This window comes from Embiotoca jacksoni, unplaced genomic scaffold, assembly GCF_022577435.1.
Source record: "Embiotoca jacksoni isolate LCO1_2020_lvr unplaced genomic scaffold, fEmbJac1.0.p SCAF_3, whole genome shotgun sequence".
Taxonomy (NCBI): domain Eukaryota; kingdom Metazoa; phylum Chordata; class Actinopteri; family Embiotocidae; genus Embiotoca; species Embiotoca jacksoni.
The window spans coordinates 17,706,121-17,733,547 of record NW_027185381.1 but is presented as its reverse complement, the minus strand read 5'-3'; the positions used below and the strand labels follow the sequence as shown (position 1 = coordinate 17,733,547).

Genomic DNA, 27,427 nt, shown 5'->3' with positions numbered 1-27,427 from the left:
TGGACACAAATCCTCTGCATGAATGAATGAATTAGGAAGTCCACCTCTTGGTTATATTGAGGAATGCTGATAATACATTTTACTTTATAAATGTGACATTTATTTCAAAATGTTTCACACCAAACAAACTAGTAAAAAATACACAACTAAGATTTAAACCTTAAGACTACCAATCTAGAAGAACAATGACAGGCCAGTCATGTGTTATACTACTTGGGAATAGCGCGTCACTCCCAGCAGATGCCATCGGCCAGCTGCTTCTAAAGGATGCCTGGGGTTCTCTTCCTCATCTTTCCAAGTTTGGCTTCAGCCCATACTTGAGAGGAAGGAGGTGGGGAGGCCGCAAGTAGAAGATGACATGGTATAAAATGGATGAGTGAGCAAGTAAGGGGAGGTACCTAACTATATCCCACTTTTTTCCTTGACTTCCTCGCTGTGGTGACCTACTTATTGTTCAGACATGCCTGCAACGTGGGATATGAGACAAATGTTCAAGGGTGAACGCCTACAAATTCTTAGATGATTGTGGACAGATGGCCTTCCAGACTGAATAAGCCAGGGCCATGTCATTAAACGTCAAACAAACCTTTTTTCTTTAAAGATTATTTTTTGGTATTTCAAATACCTGATCAATATATTGATCAGATGGGAGCAGTAGAGACAGACAGGAAATGTGGGAAAATAGAGCAGGGAAATGACATGCAGTAAAGGTCCAACCATCTGGGAATCGAACCGGGGACTCACTGCTGATGGCCTTTGTGCCCATGTGGAATGTGACCTTAGTAAATGTCAGATTTCCCCAAACACATTTTAAGGAAAACTTAATGCATAACTTGAGGGACAGCAAGGAAGTGTTTTCAATGATTTATAAATACAACCCTGGTCACGAGTGAAATATGTCCAACTACTGAAGAAATTCAGTTTCAGTGAGTTTTTCTGGACATGATCGTTTTAAAATAAAAGTAATTCAGTAACAAGACCAAAGGAAAGACGCATTAGTCAGAACACCTTTGGGTCAACTTTTGCATTTTTTGTTTATAATTTCCTCCTGAAGTGAGAATAGCAAAACTTTTCTTTCAAATTCTCATGGTTATTTGGAGTATAACAACCATCATGGCCAAAGAAAGCTAGTATGGCTTGTATCATTTTAGCAATGTTTAAGGAACATTAAAGGATTTTTTTTTTTTTTTTTAAGAGGGAAAACTGGTCAGACTTGTTTTATAAGCAAACAGGAGCAGGACTTTGTTGTTGGTTCCAGCTGACACCAAATTTCCGGTGAACAAATAAGTCACAAGCCTGGTTGCATTGTGCATCACTGATTCTGGCATCAACAGGAAGCAAAACAATAATTAACTGGGTGAGCCTCTACTTCTTTATTCAGCAGCACAAACTTACTATTTATTTTGATGGTATTTGTTTGCCTTAAAAAGGAAAACAATTTAAGCAACCAAAGTAGGAAAATAGTACTGTAAAAACATTCAAAGATGAAATGTCTATAATAAATTGAATCTCTGAAAATACACTGGAGAACTGAAACTAAAGTAAAATAGCACACAGAAAATAATACTTGATAACATTATAGTCCACTAAATATCCCTTCAAGATATATGGAGGAAGTAACACTAAAACGTGGAAGATCAGGGGACTTCTTTACCAACATGTGACTCAACGGATTTCACCTTCTCATGGGCAGCTGAAAGCTTTCCAGCACTGAAACCCGCGAGCTCACAGATGGAAGAGGAACGACAGAGTCAGGTTACATGCTTGTGTTTCAGAACTGAACGTGTGGCTAAAACACCGCTGTTTAAATAAAACTGTATCAATTTCAGTAAATCATCTCTGTGCTGAACTGGCCAAAATCACCACTAGATTTTACACCAATTGCAGGTGAGCCTCAAAATGAGGTTCAGAATCTTGTTTTCCTCTTCGTTTTCAAACAGGCTCTTATGAAGTCCCAGCGAGACCGCGCACATCGGTTTAAGCATGATTTAGTCTATTTATAGAAAATTAAGAGACACAAAGAATTTTTGTCCAATGCCGCTGATGAGTTGTCATGTTCACCTATCACGACTTGCAGCTCTAATACTATTTGGATCAACCTTACATATCGCAATATTCAGTCTCCAGGAAATCACCATTATAAATTGGAATAATTATTACAAATTAACCAATTACTGTAATATTTGAAAGAGCTTGCAATTTTGCAAATATCACAGTATTACTCCTCAATAAAGTTGCTCAATAGAAGCTCTGCTGAAGGCAGTATGTCCCAAGGTAAGCCTTTTCAAACAAAACTGGCTTCATCAACAAAAATGATTCCTCAATTAGAGACAGCAAAGCTCTTCAGCTGCTCATCTCATCATCAAAACAAACTACATGCCTGAAAAAAAAAAATGCAAAACTGAAAGTGACAGGGCTTATGGGAATTAGGCTAGCAATCATCGCAGTCACATGATCAGAATAATCATACACTTGCTGTTGTGTTATTCTGTGCATACAGTATGTGTTGAATTTCAATTATATAAAAAACATTTGAAGCTTCTATTTGAATAAAAGATGTAGCCTATGTGTTCTATACTGCAGTCACAGACTGTTTTGGAAAGCAGTATGAGTATTACCATAGAAAGTGAATACATTTGGTTTGGTCCTCAAAAGAAACTCATGGTAACATAGATACAATCACAGTGACAAATTAAAATAAATAGCAAATTGCACATGGCTTACTATACCTACTTCAGTAGACAAATAAGTATTTTGCCTTGAGGTCAAATGAAAAGAAAGTTAATACTGTAGAGTTAAATTTAGACAATAATAATTTTAAAAAAAATACTTAGGTATTAAATAATGTAAGCAGGAAAAACAGTACAATTTGGTAGATTTTACTTGACATAGAAAAGAGTAACCAAGAATATGGGAAAATGTGAGGAAGTTAAAAGGTTATGTTAGGTTAGGTAGTTAACCTTTTAAAAGGTTGCGAGGTGGACTGATAGTTTAGAAGCAGGCCTTGGCAGGTCGGCCTGCTGTGCTTCACACAGGAGATTCCTCTGTCAGGAATGTGACCCATTTTACATTCACACAAGCATTCAGAGCAGGAAAGCACTGAGCATGCGTGTGATTTGGTCTGTGTGAGGGGGGGAGGGGCACGTGCCTGTAATCTTCACATTGTTCTGAAAGCAGTATGCATGCCTAGCTGTGCTTGTATCTGTTGCCTTGTGAGGCCTACTGCTCGCACGACGGGCGGAAAAGCGTGACATTAAAAGCAAACATTCACTTGGTGAATGAGGTCAAACTTTGCTGCGGGCTATATTTTGTAGCTGCTCTATAACTGGACAGCAGAACTACACATTCTTCACAAGTAGTTTGGAGAAAATCACCGGGGCTCAAAGAAATATTTTAGGGACGAGAATAAAACTGGGTCAAAAGTTAAGATTTGTGAAGATCACTAAAAAAAAATGTTTTTGCTATTTAGCAGACTATCATTCTAGCAGCCTTTTAGTTTTACAGACTTTTAAAAGCATTTAATGTGTTCTACATCTTCAACGGGTGTTTATATTTATAAGTAAGATGAATAAAAAAAAAATCTGTGCTTTCCCATATAAGAATTTCCTCAGTTGTTACTTCTAGAAGACATTTTTCCTAACTTACTTGCAATTGGTATATCATGTCCTCTGCCAAGTGTGAAAACTAAATGTGATAGATAATTATAATGCCTGTATTAATTCTGCATATTACCAGTGCAATGAAAAGAGTCAAACCACAAATCTTGAGTGTGGTAATTTCCCGTCTAAAAGGTTAGTCATTAAGTTATTATCATCCATTAAAACACACCTTAACAGCTTCTCATAATTTGACAATATCTTTTTGGTGAAATAGACACTGCTATCTGAAACATTGGGACACAGACTAGACTGCACAAATAAAAGACAAAAGCGGAAGTTTGTTGCTGTGCCTTGATGACAGATGCAGTGACACAATCAAAAGGGAAATGACAGAGGCTGCAGTTCAGGTAACAGTGTGAAAGGAAATTGTTTTGGCTCTAATCCAACAAAAATAAATGTCATTGGTTCAATTAAAGAACTTGAATAACTGATGTGCTCCTAACTGCTGACGTGTTGAATTAACTAACAGGATTAAAATGAAAACTGTATTTAAATGGCATCTGTAGCAATGAGGGATAAGATAAGAACAATTGTAACCCAATTTCATACCTGCAGCTCACACCAGGCCACCTCCACTGTGGTCTCCGTGTCCAAGCCCTTGTAGACGGTCTTGAAGGAGCCACGTCCAATTTCTATATCAAACTTCAGGAAACGGCCATCAGGTGATGTTCCCACTGCTTTGGTCTCTGCCTCTTCGATGTCATCTAGCACTTTTTTCTCAGCTTCTCTTTGCTCTGCCTCAGCTCGTGCCTTGGCAGATTCCTTGTCTTCTTCCTCCCCCTCTTCTTCATGATGTGCCTTCACTTCAGTGGTGCTTTCAGGTTCTGTTTGACTCGGCAATTCTGTTCCTAAGCATGGTGCAGAGTGGGCTGTTACCGCCACCTCTTCATCACAGATATCTTGTACAATCGCAGGCTCCTGTTCTGAAGGCACTACATCCACCTTTGCTATTTCTACATCTTTTCCTTCTTCTCTCTCTCTTCCACTGTCCACAGACTCCTCGTTTCGGACTAAACTCGGTTCAGCCTTCGGTAAGTGAGCAACAGCAGCCTTTTGCCGCTGAGGGACGGTTTCCCTCAGCTGAACCCGTTGAGGTGCAGGAATGGGGATCTTACTGGGCAAAGGAAGAGCCAGTGCTGTGGCATTGGAATCACTGATGACACTACGACGTAAAAAACGGTGTTCGGGGTTACATCGATCTCGCTCCATGGTGTGATGCCGGCGCCTCACTTCCACTGGCCGGCTCTCACTCACCATTGAATCTGAACCCGAACTCGGGCCATTTCCACTTTTCTGAGGGGGAGCCAGGAACTTCACCATTTTGTCGTCTGGCTTTTCCGACATCCCACCACCCACACAAGAGTAAGGGGGTACAATAACTAGAAAATTAGAAGAAGGATACTTCCATGTCTGCCATATAGGCTTTTATAAGCAGTATCTATCTGTGCTCTAAAAAGAAAAAAGATAGAAGGTCTGTGACTTCTATCTCCAGCTGTCCTTTTTTTATTGCTCAAAGATGGTCTTTATATTTGTATAGTGCAGGGAGTTGAGGTGTAAGATAGGAGGTGTTCTCTTGTAAATGGAAAAAGATGGAACACCGCAGCAGAACACAGAGTGTTGGTGTTGATACACTAGTCTCTTTAAATCCACACCATCCATTCTGTAAGACACAGGGTACAGCTTCTATCAAGCATAAGGAATCACTGGTGAGGAATAAACAAGCACAGCCTACAACAGGCACAGCCGCCAAACACCGTAGTGTCGGCAAAGGTAGGATGGGCAGGCAATCCGAATTCGCTCCAGTCCAGTTTCACTGTAAGAGAGGGAAAAAAAAAAAGAAAAGCTGCCTGATATGTTTCGGAAAGTAACCAACATTATGTCAAATGTCAACAAGATTTGTAAGAGAACAGACTACGTCTTTACAAATAGAATTTACAGTATACATAAGGGTGAATATCACCGCTTTTGACAGACACCATGTATCTAAAGCTTCAGACATCAATTATTAAGTTAATTGGCTTTCGTGTTTTCAGTGTGCTGCACTTGATCACTGGATCATTTCATCATCACACATTTGACCGTGTTTTTAAAAAATAATCTTCTGTGATAACATTCTCTGTCTTTGCCCAGGGACATGTCATTTCGGGACTATGTCTTTGCCCAATCAATAAAACATGCTACTAATTACTTTAGTAAGCATTAAGTGTTTATCAATATTAAATAGAAACACGTTTAACTGCATGAAGGCCGCAAAACCCAACTGCATCTCACAGCCTACCATGAAACAGCAAGCGCTTCTTAATGCCTCACATTTGTTCAAAGCCAGAAATAACTGATCCAACACAGTCGAACAGCTTCTTATTCATGTCTCCAGTATAAATGATAAATAACATCCTGCTATTTAAGGAGGTTGGTGAACGCAGTCTTTAATAACGGGAGTTTCAGCCCATCGCTTAAGGCGCAAGACTATACAACTGTATTTATAGCTTCAAAACATTGGTGCCATTGAGTATTTGTTTGAAATAAGAGTAACAGTGTTGCATTCTGTCCCCTGTTATGTTGCTTTGATGATGCAATCCTGCAAAGAGAAGCTCGCTACTTTATTATTCATCTATATGCTGCCACGGTTGCAGCCATTAACTAAACCGGATAATGTTAGCTGGCAATAACACTCCCGACCATATCAAAGTAAAACGAACGAGTCAAATGACCATTTTAATTAACGTAAACCTTTTTTTTTTTTTCTTCTTCTTCTTTTTCTTACATACCTATTTCTCCGCCGCCGCGTATGTTACACTACAGTCCATTTAAAACAGCGACATCGACTATAACGTTACGAAGCGAGGAGGAGCAACGGCTCTTTGTTAGCGAAGCTAGCGCGCAGCTAGTTAGCTCGCGTTGGGCTAATCCTTAAAACAGGGAAACGAGAACCAGCGAGGAACTAATTTCCGCGTCACGTACTTTTTTTTAATTTATTTATTTAAAAAAAATATTATGGCCACTTCGCGATTCATCTCACGGTTTCACTACAGCTAACGTCAAAGCGCTGTGAATTATAAATATATATATACATATACATATATATATGTTTTTAAACGCATCTGTAACCGTTAGTGACTAACACTAGTTGACAACTTTACCGTACCCGAGTCCGGTTTCCATCCCTGACTGATCCGCCGACACACAACACACGCTCGGCTCGGCTCGGCTCGGCTCGGTCGGTCTAACGCCGGTTGGAGAGCCACCAAGAGAGCGATAAATAGCGGCCTCCTCCTCCCCCCCCCCCCCCTCCTCCTCCTCCTCCTTTTTTTTTTTGCTACCCAGTTAGCCATCGTTAGCTCGGCGGGTCTGGCCTACGGAGCTGGACCCTAACCTCCAGGCCGCCATTCAACTCAACGTTACCCCGCAGCCTTTAATAACATCAGCGCTGTTTTTTGTTGTTGTTGTTGTTGTTATTATTATTATTATGCAGTTTTCACAATTGCGGGGTTTTTTTGTTGTTGTTGTTGTTGTTTTTTTTAAATCGTCGACTAACCCGTAGCCGAGCGGGTTAAGACTTGCCTTGACGTTAAATGAAATGTATTTCGTGTTTTGAGAGCTGGCGTTAACTGGTTTGTTTCGTCCGATTTTGCTCTAATAAATAAATAAATCAATCAATCAATCAATCCCTTCGCTAACGTAATGAGCGATGCCGGCTGGTTGGACAGCGACCTTACCTCAATATCCACAACACGAGTGACGGTCAAATGGCGTTGAATGTTTTTATCCACCCCACCGCGGATCCGTCTTCACGTATACAAAACGAAACACATGAACATTTACAGATGTATTTCAACATCACTCAGGTGTGTTTCCTAATTAACGAACAGCCAAAGTTGCGGGTTGTGTTATCTTTTTTTTTTTTTTTTTTTTTTTTTTTTTTTCCTTTTTTTTTTTTTGGGTTCCTCTTTCAAACCAAGCGGCGCAATTGCTACAGATTGACGAAGAAACGTCTTTTTCCCGAAAGCGCCTGCGCCAGTTTGGAATGACCTCATAACCATAACACACACACACACACACACACACACACACCGACACACACACGCACACACACACCGACACAGCACTTTAATGCTGCCTGTGCTGCAGCCTGTTTTTTTGTTTTTTTTATCATGACAATAGGTTTGTGGATACTCAGAAGAAGAAAAGAAAAAAAAAAAAAAACTGAATTAAAGCCACAAGTTGGTTTGAGATATGTAATCATGAACGCTATAATAAGCACTTTCGAAATCATTTAATAGAAAGCTTTACTGCATTCGTTTGGGATGCATTAACGGAAGATATTAATTGGAGTCGATGCGTTTTCCATTATCATCATTATCATAGAAAGACTGTGGGCGAAGTGGGCAACTTGCCAAAGGCCCCGAGGGACCCTAAAAGCCCCATGTTCATTCAACTCCACTGATTTTGGTAATTTTGATTACAAACGGCTGTTGCATTTAATTCATGATTGTTTAGTGTCATGGGGGCACTACGTTGACTCATCATATTCTATTTTTAACTGTTGTCTGTTGTTGGCAGAGTTGCCACAGAAGCCTTTTTATGATGGAAAAATAAAGTGTACGATTTCTGCCCATTGGCCCAGAACAGATGAATTTGGCCATAATTTTGAAACCCCAACTGCATTGTACCGAAAGTGTTTTTCATTCACAAATGATTTTTTTTTTTTCTGAAAAATAGACAGGTTTACTTCTAAGACTAAAGATACTTGTAAAATATTACAACTACATAAGAGTATAGCTTCTATGCAATGTCACGTTGTAGGCTAATTTAATAATTTTACAATAAATTCAAAAACAACATTAATCTAAGTTGTTAATTTTATTCTGCTTGTGTGTTTTAGTTATGATTTTTTTTTTATGTTACCATCCATTTAGGTTGTTTAATACATTATAAATGGGAAAAAAGGAACTTATTTTTATTCGCTTAATGCAGTCTTTAATGGCAGATAAAATGGCCCTGAATACTGGCATACACATAAAAGACTCAATTTCAGTTTATTGAGTTTTGTGAAAAAATAATCAGAAAAACGTTTTGTTTTTTTTGTGCACACTGTGGAAGATACAATTTTCCAACAGGTAAGCACTGCCCCCTGCTGGTATTTGTTAACTAAACATGCCAAAATGTATCTGCTCATTATTTTACTAAAAATGAAGTCCTCGGTGATGAGAGCAGTCTATAATGGGTCATCATCATCATCATCATCTGTCTAGCTGATATTTTATTGTTAACATAAGTAGGGGAGATTCTCAATTAAACGGTGGTCCATTGTTGATATCTTACTGATTTCTATTTTGAGATACTTCACTGCACAACTTGTACTATTGCATTCATTCAAAGCGCTGTATTCTTGTGAGGATGTTGGTAGGTCTGTCCCGCGGACCGTACGGCCTTGTCTACGTTCCCTCCACCACGGGGTCGTGACCGCGCATTTAAAATTCAAGCGTGGCGAGGAAGACCGTCGTGAACGCGCGCAGGAGGCTTGACGTCACTGAGGCGCCCTGGCTCTCCTGAGCCGCTGCTGCTGCTGCTGGCAAAAAAAAAAAAAAAAAAAAAAAAAGATGGGAAATTCAGATAGACATTTATCGACCATTTAACATAAAATGACCGTTTTTGCAGCCGATTTCCATTTGACGGAGGATTCAGTACCGGCACCGATTTGAGCTCCACCAGACAACGAAAAAGGTAGTTTGTTTGGAGAGGTATTTTTATTTATTTTTTTTCTCCACAGGCTATTGTGTTAGCGAGGAGGAAAAAAAAAAAAAAGGAGATTCTGCTTGACCACAAATTGGGTGGACTAGCCTCCATATGTCACAGCCAGCTAACGTCGGGCGCGTTGATATTTAACCTCTTTCCGTGATAATTGACTTCTCGGCTGTGAACGTGAAAGCTCAGGAGGCAGAAAACTGGCTTAAAATGAAAAGCCGCTCAGCAGAGGTGGAAGAAATGGATATGGTTTTGATATGGGTGTCTCCAAAAGCAGACGCTCTTACGGAGTCGGTAGGGGCTGTGCTTAAACGCTTTAATTCCGGTTAAATGTGTGACATTCAAACACGGCAATCAATGAACTTATCACCTCAAACATCTAACTATCTAGTCGACCAAGTAGTTGTGTGCGTTTGTGTCAGATTTTCCAAACTGGGTAGATTTTTTTTTTTTTTTTTTCCTTCCCCTCTCCTACAACGTCCACCATGGACAATCCCCTTTTTTTTTTTTTTCCTCCCTCCCTTGCTAGTTTTAATCCACAGCGTCAGCACGTATGAAAGGACATTATTTCCCGAGTTTATTTCGCAAACAAAAATAGACGAAAGTGTTTTACGCACGCGTCTTAAAGCAGACGCTAACCGGTTAACTGTAAAGGCGTTGTTGAAGATGGAAATGTCAGCCGCTGCTGTTAGCCGGCGTGGTAACGTGACATTTAGCTGCTAAGCAAGGCCACGCAGACTGAAGTTAAATGGCTGTGGTGGAAATTCACTTACGAACAATTTGTCTTTTTGTTTATAACAACAGTTAAAATCAACTGTTGCTAAAAAGAAAGAAAAAGAAGTCTGATCAGATCTATCCAACCTCTGTAAACATTATATACCAGAATTTTGACCCAAATTGTAGGATTGTGATTTACCAGCAATATATTTTATTGAAATCTAAAATGATTGGTTGTAAAAACTTTCCACTACCTATGTAAATATAACGGGTCTTGAGAAGAGGTGTTTTTTTTTTTGGTTCTTAGACTTCATGTAGTTACATAACTGTTTGTACTGCAGAAGGGAATCAGGGGAACCTGTACACATAGTCCCCGCTGGATTGATCTCGATTCAGTTAGGTTTTCGTACCACTTTTTCCAGTTTACATGCATTCAGTTGTCTTATTAAACTAACAGCGGTGTCTTTTTGTTGTGCTTTTATAGGTGACGACTGTGTTTTCTTTTGCCGGTTGGTGTCACCCCCTTGCAACACTGGACAGCCCCCCCGTTGGAAGAGGAATGTCTGTTAGCGTTGCCTGTCGTATCATGACCATTGCGCACACTGTCTCCAATTGAGGCAGAATCACGAATACAGATTCACACTATTGGTGAAAGTCACAACCACAAACTCTGCAAAGATATCTACAAATACCCGGGGTCGTATTTCAGTTTTGCTTTCAGCTCATTCTTTCTATTTAGCAGAACATGTACGGTAGCGCCCGCTCTGTTGGCAGAGGGGATGCCAACCATAGTGGAGGCAGAGATGGAGGTGGGACTGGTAGTCAGGGATCTGGTCGCTCCCCTCGCCTCCCCCGCTCTCCACGGATGGGACACCGCCGTACCAACAGCACCGGAGGCAGCGGAGGAGGACCTGGTGGAGCAGGAGGCAAGACGCTTTCCATGGAGAACATCCAGTCCCTCAATGCTGCGTATGCCACCTCAGGACCAATGTACCTGAGTGACAATGAGGTCGCCATGGCAGGTGACCACCTTCTCAAGAGTGGTGGGACGGTGACAACCATGGGGAGACAGAGGGTGATATATGGGTCAAGAGGTAGCAACAGTGGAGTTGTAGCCGCTAGCACTCCCAATATCTCCACCTCAGTGCCTGCCAATGCTGTGCTGCCAGCAGGCATGATGGCAGGAGATGCTCTAGCTTTTGGGGACCACCACATGGCCTCCACAGTGCCCCATTCTCTAAGGCAGGCCAGAGACAACACCATACTAGACCTTCAGGCACAACTTAAAGAGGTATTTTGTTTATATTTTTCCCCAGTATGCAGATTTCCTGTATCAATATTGTGGAGTTTTTCATAAAGAGGTTGACTTTATTGGTCTGACCATATAAGGTAAATATGTGCTAACCATTTATCCTGCTTTGTCAGATTCTGCATGAGAACGAAATGCTGCGGCGCGAAGTTGAAGTAAAGGAGAGCAAACTCAGTTCCTCCATGAATTCTATCAAGACCTTCTGGAGCCCAGAATTAAAAAAGGAGCGAGCTCTCAGGAAAGATGAGGTTTCTAAGATCTCTGTATGGAAGGAGCAGTACCGTGTTATTCAAGATGAAGCACAGGTGAGTGTTCCCATATATTTATTAGAATCAATAGAATGCATGTATTTGCTTTACAGTTCCTGTTTCTGATCTCATCGATTCATTTTTCTCAGTTTGAATACAATCATCAAACTGCCTGGGCCAAACATGTTTGAGTAGAAAATCTATTTCACTCCATGTCAGCTTTAGTGTATTTCTCTTTTATTATTCTCTCTCTGCATAGGTTAGAGGCCGTTTTTGAACATCTAGTTAATCCTCTTATATATATATATATATATATATATATATATGCAGCTATATGCTCGTGCTCAGTAGATGAAAGAGGGCTCAAGTCTAATGGCTGCATTAGCATCTCGGTTGTAGAAACTGCTGCATGTGGTTAACGCGATAAAAATGTGTAGAAAAGCAAATTTGTAAAAAAAGAAAAAAAAGTGTGTATACGTGTAGTACTTTAACCAATCCTGAAAATGAAAGAAGAGAGATAACGAGTGGTTGTGACTCGTGCTTTAGATTTACTATTTTAGTTCCGTGCATTCAAGATCTTGGAACATATTGTTCTCTTTTAGTTTATCATATGTTTTGGGTACAGCTGATGTGGCACATTGAGGTGAATTGATCAAACAACAGACCAGGAAAAAAACCCAATATAAGCGTGAGAGTGCCTGCTAATACTCTTTGTCCATAAGTTGGTGTTGATTGCTTTGATTTCTTAAAAAAAAAAAAGTATTACGAGATTTGTTCACATTCCTGCTTCAGTCCAGCTTCCTCACTCCATACTGGGTATGAAAATTTGAGCATCAAGTCCTCACATCTCTTGTCTAACACCAGACTAAATAGATATATCTCAAAACCCTTTATTATACAGTTGAACATGTGTTACCGTTTATCCCAGTGAGTTATTCTTTTCTGATGTCAGGTGCAGGAACCAAGCACTTTCATACGCCTTTTATTTCCTATTACTACTTCTGTATACAGTATATTCATTTTTTTTGTTTCTCTTCCTTGGCGTTCCCTCCTTGCTACAGTAAATATAGTGGCACAAACATTGCAAAATTCAAGCCCAATTCCAGGTTCCTCTGTGGGGGTCTGCCAGGCATACTATTTAACAAGTATGGATCGAATAACATTAACTGGAAAAACACAGATAAGGTCTCTTTTTTTTTTTCTTTCTCCAAACCCTACACCATGTTGTACGACTTGTGCAAATTAGGTTTCATTAATGAGGAGGAATAGTCTTTTTTTCACTGCGATTCCTAATGGATGGGCAGACCTGTATAATTTGTTGTTTTCACTCCTGCTGAGTCACAGAGTCACACTCTGGACTAATTCCCAGTAATGCCTAACCAGCGCAGGGCTAATCAGCGGGTGCTTTAATTTAAAGATGTCGGCTTTCATATGTCTGCCGCCACCTCCCACGCTAGCACACATGCCATGTACACACACACACACACACACACACACACACACACACACACACACAGCCACAGCCTCAGAGGCATTTGGCTGATTACAGCTTCAGTTAAACTGCATGCCCTCATTGAATGGAGGTCCAACTGAATGTGCGTATGTCTGCAGTTGTATGTTTGTGTATGATTTTGATTTTGGCCACAGCATATCCAACTCCCTACTACAAGGCATTCATCCCTGTTTTCGTCCTTGTGCAGGGCGTAGTAGTGTGAATTGGCTGTCATGTTTGACTTCCCATTTAAGAAATAAGAAAGGGGAAAAAAAAAAAAAAAAAAAGGTCGGGTACTAAGAGAATAATCACGAGTTATGTCTTGCTAATGTGGATACAATATCACATTTATCAGAGGCTGCTGTGAAATGCTAGTGATGTTTAATCTACTGATGTAGTGATGCAATTGCCGCAGACATGAAATTTGAGAATTTAAGAAAAAAGTTTGAATCACAAAGTGAGCACCAGCACTGAGGATAATCCGTAGCAGGTGTTTGACTCATTGTAATCAGTGTCATTACAAGTTTTGTGACTTGGCCTTCGGATCCGTTTATTAATGCGTCCTATCTCTGCTGCTTTGTGCTCACTCAGACACCTGACTTGTCTCTCCTCAGGCAGAGAGTGAGAATATGGGGGCTGAGGAAGGGAGAAGGTGTATTTGTGCATTGTGTGTGTGTGTGTGTGTGTGTGTGTGTGTGTGTGTGTGTGTGTGTTGGAACGGTGCAGTCACAGCGGTGAGTCAGCCTTAGTCACGGGGTGGAGAGGGTGATGGAAAGGGACGGCTAGTGAGAGGAGAGGTGAGAGTATGAGCGGGAGGAGATGGGGCGAGAGCAGGCAAGGTGGATGAATAGTGTGTGCTGGTGGAGGGAGAAGAAGAGGATGACAAAGGAAGGAAAGGGAGGGGGCTGGAGGCGGAGGACAGAGAAAAACCAAGGCAGGCACTGACTTCTCTCTTTGTTCTGGCATCTGAAAACGCTCACAGCTGGTTCAGACCGCAGTGTGACAAGGCCTTGTGTTACTGTCTTACAGCAGCTCTGCCAAGTGTCTGTGGCGTCCGATGCCACAAACAATGCAATACTATACTGGGCTGATTGTGTTTCACCACTTGTATTTCTCTGGGCATGAAATGTAACACTGTCCACAAGGCCTGCCTGTTGGGCGTGCATCAGTCAGGGCATTGCAACATTTTCAGTCATGATTAGAGGCTGATTTTTAACAGGCTGTTACACAATATTATGGCAGGATCCATTGTCATAAAGTAAAATGTTTGCAGACCATGTATCAAATAACGGTTCATATTTCACCTCATTTACCCCTGTATAAACAATTTAGTAATAAAGGCTAGCAAACAGAGAGAGGAACATATAAATGTCAATAGAAACACGTGTGTCTCCTCTCTGTTCCCAGCATCTCCAGATGACTGTTCAAGCCCTTCAGGATGAACTCAGGATTCAGAGGGACCTGAACCAGCTGCTCCAGCAGGATCCAGCCAACCAGGGAAGGGACCTGGCCCTGACATCTGAACCTACAGAGGAGAACTACCGGCGGCTACATGGCGAGCACGAGAGGCAGGCCAAAGAACTCTTCCTGCTGAGGAAGACTCTGGAGGAGATGGAGCTGAGGATCGACACACAGAAGCAGACCCTGGGAGCCAGAGACGAGTCCATCAAGAAACTTCTGGAGATGCTGCAGAGCAAAGGTAGGCTTAAGCCTCCAGAGGAGTTTAATTCAGTTTACAGTTAATTAATCCTTATGAAGGACCAGCGGAGACTTGACTCTTAAACTGTGGCCGTTGGCTGCAGGTCTTCTGCTGGCCAGTACATTCTGATTTTTTTTTTTTTAACAAAATGTACAAGGGTTAATAGGAAAACCTGAAAACTCTTTCAAATACCTAGTCCATGAATTTTTTTTTTTTTAGGTCTGAGCAGTTATTGGTCTCAGGTTATCACTTTAAGCCTTTATGCTTTAGCCTTCAGCCACAGGGCATTCTTTGATCCATAAACTGGTCATAATGCATTCTTTAAACTCATGCAGGAGCTTGTTGAAACCTAAGGCGCCTCCCAAAATAATTACATGTTACGATCCAAGGCGCACAAAACCATGTTTGACGAACTCAAACATACAGGAAACTAAGAAGGAACCCAAAAGCTCTTCATAAAAATAACTTGGATGAATATAAATATATCTGCAAACAAATGACATGCTGTGTGCTTTAGCCATTATTTGTTTTTTGATTCATGTCGGATGTGGAGTTGCAAACCCAGTGTTTAGACATCCTTTCCTGCTCAACAGATCAGCTTTTGTCTTGCTCATAAAATAGCCTCAGCTTTCATGTTAGCCTCTGCGAGTCTACCACATGACTCATGATGGTCAGGTTCTAAACCTCCTGACTAGATACATGCACCTCTGCCTACTTCATCATGGTAACCAAGTTGTTTTGTTTGCTGTGTCAGGGCCATCTGCCAAGGCATCAGAGGAGGACCAGGAGAGGACCAGGAGACTGGCTGACGCAGAGATGCACAGGCATCACCTCGAGAGTTTACTGGACCAGAGAGACAGAGAGATTAATGCACTAAGAGAGGTAATGTCCAGTTCATCCATTATGACCTAAACATGACAACGAAAGGTCACTGTATATTTAACTGCACTTAGATATCGTATGCATACATACATGTTTGATTTCTGACCCAACAGGAGCTGCACCGTCGATACGAAGGAACACCTGAATCTACCAAAACTAAGGCCCTACAAACTGTCATCGACATGAAGGTGAGGATTTAAATGAAGAAGTGTGTGCGTGTTTGTTGTGCGTCACTCTATAATATGTGCGTTAACTCTTCCTCATCCACCCCAGGATGCAAAAATTAACTCAATGGACCGGAACCTCAGGGACATGGAGGAGGAGCTGCTAATGATGAAATCCAACGGACTTCTGAGCTGTGAGGAGCGTCAGGAGGAGATGAAGCAGATGGAGGTGTACCGCAGTCACACCAAGTTCATGAAGAACAAGGTCAGAGACAACGTGACAACTGCTATGATTCCTGTCTCTTATTGTCTGTTCTATGCTCTTACATAAAACACATTTAAAGGAGGACTCAAACTTCTCCGAAATATTGTTGTTCGGCATCTGTTAATCTTGAATACACAAATAAAAACCTCACGTTCATGTCCATTCCTCCCTCTTTCTTTGCCCCTGTTTGCTTCATCTTTTTCAGATGGACCAGGTGAAGCAGGACCTCTCCAGGAAGGACACGGAGCTGCTTGGTTTGCAGACTAAACTAGAGACACTAACCAACCAGTTCTCCGACAGCAAGCAACACATCGAAGTCCTCAAGGAATCCCTCACTGCCAAAGAGCAGCGTGCGGCCATCTTACAGACGGAGGTACAGCAGATACATGTATACTCTCTTACCCAGTGGAATGTATAGTTAAACAACAGGGGAACTTCAAGGATAAATACAGTATGTGAAGTGGCTTATTTCTGATTAATAGAGCTGCAAACAGAAGCACAAAAATGACCTTGTATTAGAACGATTTCCCGTTTTCTTTGCCACAATGATCTAAAGATTGTGAGCAGGACACATTTGAGGCTTGTTGATGTTGTAAGTTGTCCACTCTTTCCCGTACAGGTGGATGCCTTGCGCCTGCGCTTGGAAGAGAAGGAGGCAACTCTGAATAAGAAGAGTAAGCAGATACAGGAAATGTCAGAGGAGAAGGGAACTCTCAATGGTGAAATCCACGACCTCAAGGACATGCTGGAGGTTAAGGAGCGCAAAGTCAATGTGCTACAGAAGAAGGTGATGTTGACAAAGAAGCATTTACGAGAACTTCTGTTTAATTTGTTTGCCACAAAGACGCACGCATCATGTCACAGTGCGTGTCCTGTGGTTGATGTCCACTTTGACTGGTGGTTATTTGTGTTTGGCCTGCAGATTGAGAACCTGCAGGAGCAGCTGAGGGACAAGGAGAAGCAGATGAGCAGCCTGAAGGAGAGAGTGAAGTCATTGCAGGCGGACACTTCCAATACCGACACTGCTCTCACGACACTGGAGGAGTCTCTTGCCGAAAAGGTGAATTAATGTCTGCACAAGTGACGAGTGTCTTTGCAAACTGGAATCTGTACTTGCATTTATGTTATTTTGGGGCTGATTATCCCGAATGTGTGAAAGCATCTTGCCTGCTTGTTTGTCCTACCTGTTTTTAGGAGCGCATCATTGAGCGTCTAAAGGAGCAGCGAGACAGAGACGACCGGGAAAAGACGGAGGAGCTTGACTGTACCAAGAAGGAACTGAAAGAGTTGAAGGAGAGATTGAGTTTACTGCAGGGAGACCTGTCAGACAGAGAGGTGAGAAACGGATGCAAGCTCACACCAAGACAGGCAAACTCTTCTTTGCTTTGATTCCATTTGCGATGAGTCATGGATGCCTGTATTTGATCGAATGTATTTTCAGTCTCTCCAGTCTCATGCTCTGTCGGTTTAATAAGCTGGAAAAGGTTCACCCATACGTCTGTGTATGTGGATGTGTGTATATTCAGACCTCTCTGCTGGACCTGAAGGAGCATGCATCGTCCCTGGCTTCCTCAGGGCTGAAAAAAGACTCCAAACTCAAGAGTCTGGAGATCACCTTGGAGCAGAAGAGGGAGGAGTGCCTCAAACTGGAAAATCAGCTGAAGAGAGTGAGATACCTTTAAATGATAATAAAAAGCAAACAAACGGGCATTTTATGTCATGTAGGTGACTAAGCTCAACATTATATTATTTCATATTTATTTTATATAATTATGATGTAGTCTGATAGTTTTTCCACTTTTCTGGTCCTTGCCTTCTGACCCTGAAGTAGTTTTTAACCAGAGTCTTGTCAAACTGTCAGGCTCAAAATGCAGCACTGGAAGCTCAAGCCAACACCGAGCTGGCCGAGCGCATTAAGAACCTCGAGCAGGAAGTGGCCCGCCACAAAGAGGATTCTGGGAAGGCGCAGGCTGAGGTTGACCGCCTCCTGGAGATACTTCGGGAAATGGAGAATGAGAAGAATGACAAGGACAAAAAGATCAGTGAGCTGGAGAGGTGGGTTTAAACAGCTTAATTGTCAATGTGAACATGTGCATGCTGAATGTTCAGGGAGTGGACACAAAAACAGGAATATATCAAAGTCCCTAATGAGGAATAATGGAGCTCCGCATTTTGTCTCAGAAAAGCTTAAGATCCCTTTAAATCGCTCTTTACGGAGGTTGTTTTTATACGCAGCAGGTTTCTGATTGTTTTCTGTGAAGTAAGTGTCAAAGTGGAAGAAGCTTTGAATGATTGAATCTTTCGTGTGCTGTTTTTTGTGGCCGTGAGCAGAAAGCATAATGCAACTTCTATCTGTTTTTGTTTCTGCTATCTCGGACTTTTAACTTTTGTTCCTCACAAGTGATGCAAATTGTGGATTGATGCCATAACGTCACCCCTGAAGATTTTTGCGCCGGAACATTAAATGTATCTTATTTAGACATCTGAGCAGTATTGTTTTTATAGTGGTGAAATGTGTTAGCCCATCTGTTTTAATGGTGATGTGCAGAGCTACAACAATTTTTAATTTGCAATTTTTTTTCCCCATGTCATATCTGCAACTTTCCTATAAGTGATGAACCGTGTGAACTTGCAACATCAGAGTACAGAAAAGATGCTACATATTCCTTGAGCTGACGTGTATAAGCTCCCACCCTTCTCGCCTATTCTTCATATTTGCTTTCATTCTTAGTCTAAGTCTGCTTCTCTCTTTACTGCGTTCTTGTCTTTACTCTGGAAATGTCCCAGCAGCATGGCCTCCAGGTTAGTATTTGCACTCTTCTCTACCCTTAACCATGACACCTTTTTCTCCTCGCCCTCTTCTCACATTTCTCTCCCTCCGTTTGTCTGCCTTCCCCCCTCTCCATCTTGCCTCACCAAAGTATGTGGAGCTGCAAGCAATTGTCTTTTTCTGGCATATTGAACTCCTTGTCTCTCCCCTTACTTATGTGCGGGCTCATTTGTCCTCTTTTGCCTTCTTACTGTTTCGTCTCTCACCCCGAGTCAGATCTAAGATTGCGTCTTTGCAGGGCTCTCTAGTGCCTTGCAGAAGCAAGTCTGTAAGGCTGTAGTTTTGTAACTGTGTGTTTATAAAGGGCATCCTTTCTTGTATGTCGACATTTGATTTGAAAATAGTTTTTTATTTGCGTCGCTAAGTATTGATGATCATTTGAGTATGATCAATTGGCTACAATCTTAGTGGTAACATCAGAGTCGTCAAGCACAGATCTAATGTGCAATGTTTATATTTGGCGCCATGACTATATTTGCGTGAAATCTTTTATTTACCTGTGGATAGACAATCTGTTTCATTCACCCATAAACTAAATGTGTTGAAATACATTGCTGTATTCGAAAATGATCGCTGTGCACTTTTGTGTAAAACACAGTTTCACTCCTCAGTTGGAATCGGACCCCAAAATGTGATCAGGCCACTAAAAACACAATTTATTTGCAGAACTTTTTCCCACATTTGTTGTCCTTTTTTTTTGTTTATAGTCTAAAAGATAAATGTTCCATTTTTTTGTCAGGTTGTCTGTGCATTCTCTCTCCGAATAGAATATATAATGGTACATGGTTCCCCTGTAGGCAAATGAAAGACCAGTCCAAAAAAGTGGCATCACTGAAGCACAAGGAGCAGGTGGAGAAGAGCAGGAATGCTCGACTTGTGGACGAAGCCAGGAAGAGGGAGGACAACCAGTCTGAGACCTCCCAGCAGGTGAAGGTGAGGCTCGTGTATTGATTGCCCGGTCCGTGTACACCCTGGAGGAAAGTCCACATGTGGTAGCACTGCCTTGTGAGGTCTAACAAGGCAGACTTTTGACTTGTCCTTCCCCTGTTCCGAAGGACACTCTGCGTCAGAAGAGCGAGCGTATCGAGGAGCTGGAGGAGGCCTTGAGAGAGAGCGTTCAAATCACTGCTGAGAGAGAGATGGTGCTCGCGCAGGAGGAGGCTGCCAGGTCACTCCAGGAGAAACAGGTGCACAACCCACACAAAAACACGCATGCGTGACAAAACAATATCAATCAACTACCGGGACCGTACCTACAGTATGTGAATATCTAAACTTGTGTGTGTAGAGGTCCAAGAAACGCCTTCATATACTGCGATTCTTTCTCTACCCCCGTTCTGCTGCCATTGTCGTGTTGCTCATCCTCTCCACCTTCCTCCACTCCTCCTCCTCCTCCTCTTCTTTCTCAGTTCTTTTATCTTTTCTTCTCGTTTTCTCTTGTTTTCTCTCTGCTACACACCGCCTCTCAGAAGCACTCACTCAAACCAATGCATGAGTCCAACCTCGCCCACTTTAAGTGGTCCAAGGTATGAGCCCAGTCTGTGTGACCTCCCACCAACGAGCAGCAACACGTAGGGGGGGTGGGGGTGGACACAATAAAAGCAACACTTCTACAATTCATGCAGTCTAATGCAACAACCCTGCAGTGGATATGTTTGTAAAGTTTGGTAATTTAAGGGGGCTTTGAGTTTGATGTTGTTGGACTCCATGTTTTTGTAAAGTGTTGCTGTTGTTTCCAGCCCATGTCATTTTTGTGTTATTTTGTTTACCTGCTGTTTGCTTATAAAATAATGTTTATGAACCGGTTTGCTCATACACCAGCCAATAAAACTCTGAGTTTGAGGATGAATTATTCACTTATTTTCTCGTTCACTCAGTGGTGATTAAAGTATATTTTGAGATGAAACAACAAAGGTGCTTTAGTGGCTTTTTTTTAATTTTTTTTTTTTAAAGTAAACGGCAGGTAAATGAAATCTAGTTCTATAGTTTACCCATACCTATGTTATCATTAGTTTCTAAGACATTTCCAACAGCTCACATGAATCCTGCTGCCCCTTCTTCTTATTAGAGCAGTTCACACTGACAAGTCATCAAAAAAGGCCCAATGCTTTCACTGAAGGAAATGGTCATCTATTTTACTGTATTAATCGCTGTGTGTGTGTGTGTGTGTGTGTGTGTGTGTGTTCCCAGATGGAGGAGCTCCTGGGGGCCATGGAGAAGGTGAAGCAGGAGCTGGACTCCATGAGGGCCAAGCTGTCCTCCACCCAGCAGTCTCTGTGTGAGAAGGAGGCACACCTCACAACCCTGCGAGCTGAGCGCAGGAAACACCTGGAGGAGGTGCTGGAGATGAAGTAAGCGCGCGCGCACACACACACACACACACACACACACGGGTGGTATATACTCTGGAATATTGATTGCTACCTTAATCTTTTAAAATGTCATCCAATTCTGTCTTTCCCCAGCTGGCAGGCTGATGTTTGGCAATGAATAATAAATGATAATTGAGCTATTTACTTGTGTGGGTAAATGCCATCTTGTTTCATCTCCACCTAACAGGCAGGAGGCGCTGCTGGCCACTATTAGCGAGAAGGACGCTAACATTGCACTTCTGGAGTTGTCCTCCTCTAAGAAGAAGAAGACCCAGGATGAGGTGGCTCTGCTGAAAAGGGAGAAGGACAGACTGGTGCAGCAGCTCAAGCAGCAGGTGGGCAACGGGAACACAGGACTGAGATATTACAGTGGTTTAAGGAGTCTCGCCATGATTATGGTAAATGGTCTGTACTTGTATAGCGCTTTATCACCTTTCGGTCTCAAAGTGCTTTAACGTGGTTTTCCCATTCACCCATTCACACACTAGTGAGACAGATCACCGTGCAAGGTGCTGCCATCAGGAGCACATTCACACACCGATGGTACACCATCGGGAGCAACTTGGGGTTCAGTGTCTTGCTCAAGGACACTTAGGCATGTGGACAGGAGGAGCTGGGGATCGAGCCACCAACCTTCCGATTAGTGCGCAACCCTCTCTACCGTCTGAGCCACAGTCTCCCCTGATCATGTCACTTCCTACATGTTAAAGCACTGAAATGCAGTGTCATGTTTTGTCTGGAAGGAATGAACTCTGGCAGTCAGTAGAATTTTACAGTAGCATTGTTGTCAGCAGGAACATTGCAAGATGATCTGACAAATCAGAGGAAATATTTTCAGCATAAAACCTTGGAGCAATAAATGGCAAATGGTCTGCACTCATAAAGCACTTCATCACCTCTGCGGCGTCAAAGCTGCTCAGTTTGCCTCCCATTCGTCGCTCACGCACACATTCACACACCACCGACTACCCTGCCGTCGGGAGCAACTCGGCGTGTCTCGCCCAAATACACTTTGGCATGTGGGTTATGTTAGGTTAGGATTTAACCGCCAACCTGCTCTACCATCTGAGCCACAGCTGCCCCAAAAACCTCAGTACTTACGCTAAAAAAAAAAAAATCACCCAGGGGCCGCCATGACTGTGTGACTCTCCCTTCACTTTGCTTAGGTGTTTTCGCTCTGTTTTTAATTTTCAGACTCAGAACAGGATGAAGCTGATGGCAGACAACTATGAGGATGACCATCTGAAGACTGCACCTGATCAGACAAATCACAAACCCTCTCCAGATCAGGTAGTTTAATGAACCACCACTTAGTTTTGATAACGTCTCGTTTTCATCCTGAACAGGTTCTCTGAAATCCCTGCAGTTGATTACATAACAAGGTCATGTGTTAAAAAAAAAAGCTGAAGGGAACTAAAATTGTGACATGGAAGTTTTCCTTTGTTTTTGTTTACTCGTCTGTTTACACACTAACCAAATCTTCCTCTCTAATGCTGCGATTGGCTCACCTTGTGGCTAACAGGATGATGAGGAGGGTATTTGGGCGTAGCCAACCTTTTGCCCTCCCCCACCCCTCTCTCTCAGCCATTTTGTTCAGAAGGGTGAGCGCGTATAAAAAAAAAAAAAAAGAAAAAAAAAAAAAAGGCCAGACCCGTCACACCTTTCTTCAATGCATCATTGGCATGTGTACTTGTCTTCCATTAATTTGTGGTTTTCTTAATTGTCACTTCAATCTTCATCGTCATCATTGCTCGTTCTCACAAACTTGTCCTGTGCTTTAATGCTGTTCCTGTATCGTTGTTTTTTTTCGGGGTGTGAGGGTCAGTGTTTCGTGGGTGTGTGTGTGTTTGCAAACCAAGTGTCTCATCACCTCAAACTAAAGCATCTTAGCTTTGCATGCCACTGCTGCGACACCTGTGAGCCGCTTCTTGCATCTTAGCCAACACAAGCGGGTTGTTGGAAAGCTGTTTTAACCTTGATGTAATCAGTGGCTGAGTAAGTTGCTTTGTAAGGCACTTTGTTGAGCTGCACGAATGTAAATATATGAATAATTTACCTCCCAAAAAGCTGGCTCACATGTGAGATTGTAATGGAACCATAAGCATGCATGCATGCAGATGATGATGCTTTGTTTTTGTTTTTTCTTTCATGGGATTTTTTTGTTTGTTTTTGTTTTTAATGCAAGTGGTGTCTTGTGCTCTGTACTTTCTCAATGTTCAACCCTTGAGACTGGACCATAACTGTTCCTGCGTTAAATGTCTAGTGTAATGTTGTTGTGGGGTTTTTTTGTTTTTGTTTTTTTTTAACCCTTTTTCTTCTCTTTGTCCGTACCATTTACCTCTCTTCCTCTCCCTCCCATCTTTCAGATGATACCCCCTCTTCTTGCCCTGTCCCAGAACCGCAGTAAGCTCAAACTCTACATCGCCCACCTGACAGACCTCTGCCATGACCGAGACCACAGCATCCTCAGCCAGCTCACGCCGCCCTCTCACTACCACAACAGCGACCCCGAAGACTGGGAGGAGGAGCTCCAGAAGATGAGTGTCGAACAGGTAGTGGAAGAACCTCCAGTCACATTACAGCAGCTTGGATTTATGCCTTTAATGAATATTTATATGGTGTAAAGTTAGGGGGGTTTTTTTGGGGAGGAGGGGGGGGATTAACTCTTTGGAGCATAAACTACAGGTATATCGTGTATAATAAAAGGGCTCAACTCTGCGATGACAAATAAGCATCTGGTATGTTTCTTCAATTATTTGAATTAATTAGTCTGTTTTAGTTGAAGGTAGGTTTATTTGTGAAGCAAAGGGACTCCAAGTGCATTACATCAGACCGAGGTATAAAACATTTACAAACACAAGAAAGAAGAGCATATAGAGAATAATAGACAAACACAATTCCAGTGCAGTAATACGTTTTAACTTATGGGGGAAAGTGATTGGTCAAAGGCACAGGAGAAATACACATTTTTTTATTTAAAAGTGGATAAAGTTTGGACAAATTGAAGATAACCAGGAAGTTGATTTCAATTAGTGTGACTAATTTCTGCTTCTTTCTGTTGTAATAACGAGGATATATTTGTATCTGTGTATAAAAAAAAAAAAAAAAACTCAGTGGGATTGGAGCACTAGTCCTGTGATCTCATTTTCAGGATGATGCAATGATTGTGTCCACAGTGGCATCAGGGATGTTGCCTTTTTAAGGAAGATTAGATGGAGAGTTTTGTGCATGAGGATTCTGATTTAATTTTTTTTTTAAGCCAAAGCAGAATCTTGTTAATGACTAGATTTAAATTCTAAAACAGATTTTTGTTTCTTGCCTCCAGTTGGAGCGGGAGCTGGAAGTGTGTGAGAAGGAGAGCGGAGAGCTGCAGGAGTACGCCAACTCTGTTCTCCAGCAGATTGCAGACTACTGCCCCGATATCCTGGAGCAGGTCGTCAACGCCCTGGAGGAGTCATGCTGACAACACCGACCTCAAACACAACCGGGCGCTGCCCAGGAAGCCCCTACCTCCACCCAGAAAGGCTCCTGGAAGGAAGAGAGAGAAAGAGAGCTGCGGCATTATCTCATCCCGCTGAGCTCTTCTTCTTCTTCTTCTTCTTCGTCCCCCTCGTCTGCCCTGCAACAAACTCTCAGGACCTCTGAGTGCTTTCCTGTCTCGTATGTCGCTCTAATGTCGGGCTGGCAAAATCAAATTAGGGATGTTCACAAAGTCTGGCAAAGTGCTGTTAAATATGGCACATGGAGAAAATATCAGATTACTCGCTGTTCATTTAATGGCAGCCAAAGGTGGCAGATGGTGGAGTCACCTCCTCGCATGTCAGGCAGTTAGTGAAAAGTGAAAAGTTCACCCTTTAACGTTTGCGAACACACCAAATTTGATTTTTGCCCTTTACTATACTTGGGGGGGGGGGGGGGGGGGGGTATCATTGCACGCAGGTACAACGGGAGAGAAAGGAAATCAGATGAAAGAAGCAAATGTCTGCAACAAAGTCTTGGCGAATACTGCCAACCTTTCTCTCCCTCGACGAGTTCACTCGAAGCAGGGATCGACAGATGAGGTGCCGTCACCTCACCCACTTTGATCTCGGTGTTTTACCCCTTAGATGCCTCTCCCAAATCTCTCAAGTTAGTACTGACTCGGGACAGGAAAGCACTTTTTTTTTTTTTTTTTTTTTTTTTTATCTTTGAGAACTAGGGCGCTGCTACATCTAGAGGGGGGCGGAGAGTTCAGTGGGTACATCACGGAGCCATGTAGAAGCTTGTTTTGTATTTTAGTCAAGTGTTACCTCGGTAGTAACACTTTATAAAATGCCACTTTTTAAACCAAATGAATGCAGCATGTTAATGGATACGTTTCCTGTCCCAGCTCCGAGCTGCGGATCTGTCCATGTAGCCAGGATTAGGTTGTAGGTACGTCACGCTGTCGTCTGTGGTCACTGGCATGAGAGAGGGAGGGAGGGGGGGGGGGGGTCGAGGCATGACCTTTGACACGAATCAAAGATCAGATTTTAGTTACACACTATTTTCTCAATGGATGAGAGAGAGGATTTGAAAAAAGAAAAGGAAAAGCTTTTATTATTGGTATTGATTTTTAGATGGTTTTGCACACAACGTCCACTTGTTTATGAGGTATGCAATGTTTCTTTTGAGAACGTTCTAGTGGCCTTGGAGCATGCACAGAGATCAGTACTGGACCTAATGCAGGGATATTTGTTCCTCTGTAAAACTGGTGCTAAGGCATGATTTAAGAACTTTCGGTCTGATCCGCTGATCATCCAGTCTCATCCAAAGTTTCTATAGATGTTACTTAAAGCCCAGCTGATCTTTTGTTTGTCGACTGAAGAATACAAGTAATTCTTTTCTTTTTTGTATTTTCAGATAAATTACAAGTGATGCCTCTGTTGTTGTATTTTTTGAAATCTTCAGGGCTGAAGTTTTTAATTACTAAGTGCATCTACATTTACAGGAAATGAAAGTCACTTTTCAGCAGATTTTGACTTTTTAGATCAGTTTGTAAATAACGTGATATTCAACACGTACAGTGACTGAATAACGGTAACTACGTGGAAGGTGTTGTGCATTCTTTAAAAAAAAAAATATCTGAAGAGTTAAAAGCAGTGCAGTTGTCTTTTGTCTCTAATTTTGTCTTCGGGGCAAAAATGTGTGTGCGTGTGTGTGTGTGACAGTACTGCCATAACTTGCGGAAAGTCATGTTCTATAGAGATATATATAAATATAATACATATATATATATATGTATATATATATATATACATGTGTGTATATATATATATATATAAGATGTTTACCGTATCGATATGCATTGAATGTTTGCACAGAATCTTGAAGAGCAAGCTGCTCTGAACAAAATGACCGTTGAGTTTATGTCCTCGACAGAAACCGAGGAAAGAAGTGTCAAAAAAAAAAAAAACTTGTGTCAAAATAACGTGTGAACTAAAAATGTTTTCAAACCGTGACTGTGTGATGGAAGAGTACTTTTCTGGCATTTATTTCTAATCGTCTTTTCTTTTTCTTTTTTTCACCAAATGGTGATGTAAATGTATTATCCTGAGATTCCAGTGTTGTATTTTATTTTCCTCTTTATGTTTAATGTTTTCTTGTTAAGGTTGATGTTTGAGGGAGACTGAGCCAGATGGATAAAAAATAAGTCTCCAACCACCATGGGCCTCCTGCTGTTATGAGGAACGCAGCGTTACATAACAAAACGGTGTAAAACTGCGTCACTATATGTCTAAATATAGTCCTTTTTTTTTTGTGTATCAAACTTCCTGTATGTTGTAGATTTTACAGTTACAATTGGGAGTCTCATGCTGAAAACAAAACACACCCCTGGTTTTGGAGGATGTGAGTTGGATGCTTGTTTTTGTACTTAATGTCTGTCTAACCTCTGAGATTAATTTCTTTTAACCCCTCACAGTTCACCACTAGGTTCAAAGAAGACGAGCATTTTTTTTTTTTTTTTTTTTTTTTTTAAGTGTTTGATTTCCTTTACTTTGGCCTGTGTGTCCCTGCCCTTTGCCT

At 41.8% G+C, this 27,427-nt stretch overlaps 2 protein-coding genes across 15 annotated transcripts in view; one reads left to right on the top strand and one right to left on the bottom strand.

Annotated features, from left to right (window-relative positions):
- LOC138206178 (serine/threonine-protein kinase WNK1-like) overlaps nucleotides 1–7,726 on the bottom strand; it is a 28,571-nt gene extending 20,845 nt beyond the window's left edge. The window contains 2 exon segments of the mRNA XM_069162719.1: nucleotides 4,209–5,472; nucleotides 7,376–7,726. Of these exon segments, the coding sequence (XP_069018820.1) occupies nucleotides 4,209–5,003 (795 nt within the window). The 5' untranslated portion in view covers nucleotides 5,004–5,472; nucleotides 7,376–7,726.
- A 1,463-nt stretch (nucleotides 7,727–9,189) lies between these two features.
- On the top strand, nucleotides 9,190–25,287 carry LOC138205784 (ELKS/Rab6-interacting/CAST family member 1-like). 14 transcript variants are annotated; one of them, XM_069162014.1, is made up of 23 exons: nucleotides 9,191–9,383; nucleotides 10,606–10,769; nucleotides 10,864–11,412; nucleotides 11,547–11,735; nucleotides 14,578–14,869; nucleotides 15,624–15,751; nucleotides 15,865–15,939; nucleotides 16,025–16,180; nucleotides 16,386–16,553; nucleotides 16,800–16,967; nucleotides 17,103–17,240; nucleotides 17,375–17,515; nucleotides 17,707–17,847; nucleotides 18,042–18,235; nucleotides 18,968–18,982; nucleotides 19,808–19,943; nucleotides 20,066–20,197; nucleotides 20,480–20,536; nucleotides 21,201–21,361; nucleotides 21,570–21,780; nucleotides 22,577–22,672; nucleotides 23,749–23,934; nucleotides 24,708–25,287. In XM_069162014.1, the coding sequence occupies exons 3-23, from the start codon at nucleotides 10,867–10,869 to the stop codon at nucleotides 24,843–24,845; spliced, it is 3,468 nt and encodes a 1,155-aa protein (XP_069018115.1). In that variant the 5' UTR covers nucleotides 9,191–9,383; nucleotides 10,606–10,769; nucleotides 10,864–10,866; the 3' UTR covers nucleotides 24,846–25,287. The 14 variants fall into 14 exon arrangements, 9 of the variants coding, with proteins under 9 accessions (XP_069018115.1, XP_069018116.1, XP_069018117.1 ...); XR_011178899.1 differs by lacking the exon at nucleotides 24,708–25,287 and adding an exon at nucleotides 22,905–22,983 and having other exon boundaries at nucleotides 9,190–9,383; nucleotides 10,606–11,412; nucleotides 23,749–23,838; XR_011178900.1 differs by lacking the exon at nucleotides 24,708–25,287 and adding an exon at nucleotides 22,905–22,983 and having other exon boundaries at nucleotides 10,606–11,412; nucleotides 21,570–21,717; nucleotides 23,749–23,838.
- The last annotated feature ends 2,140 nt before the right edge of the window (nucleotides 25,288–27,427 follow it).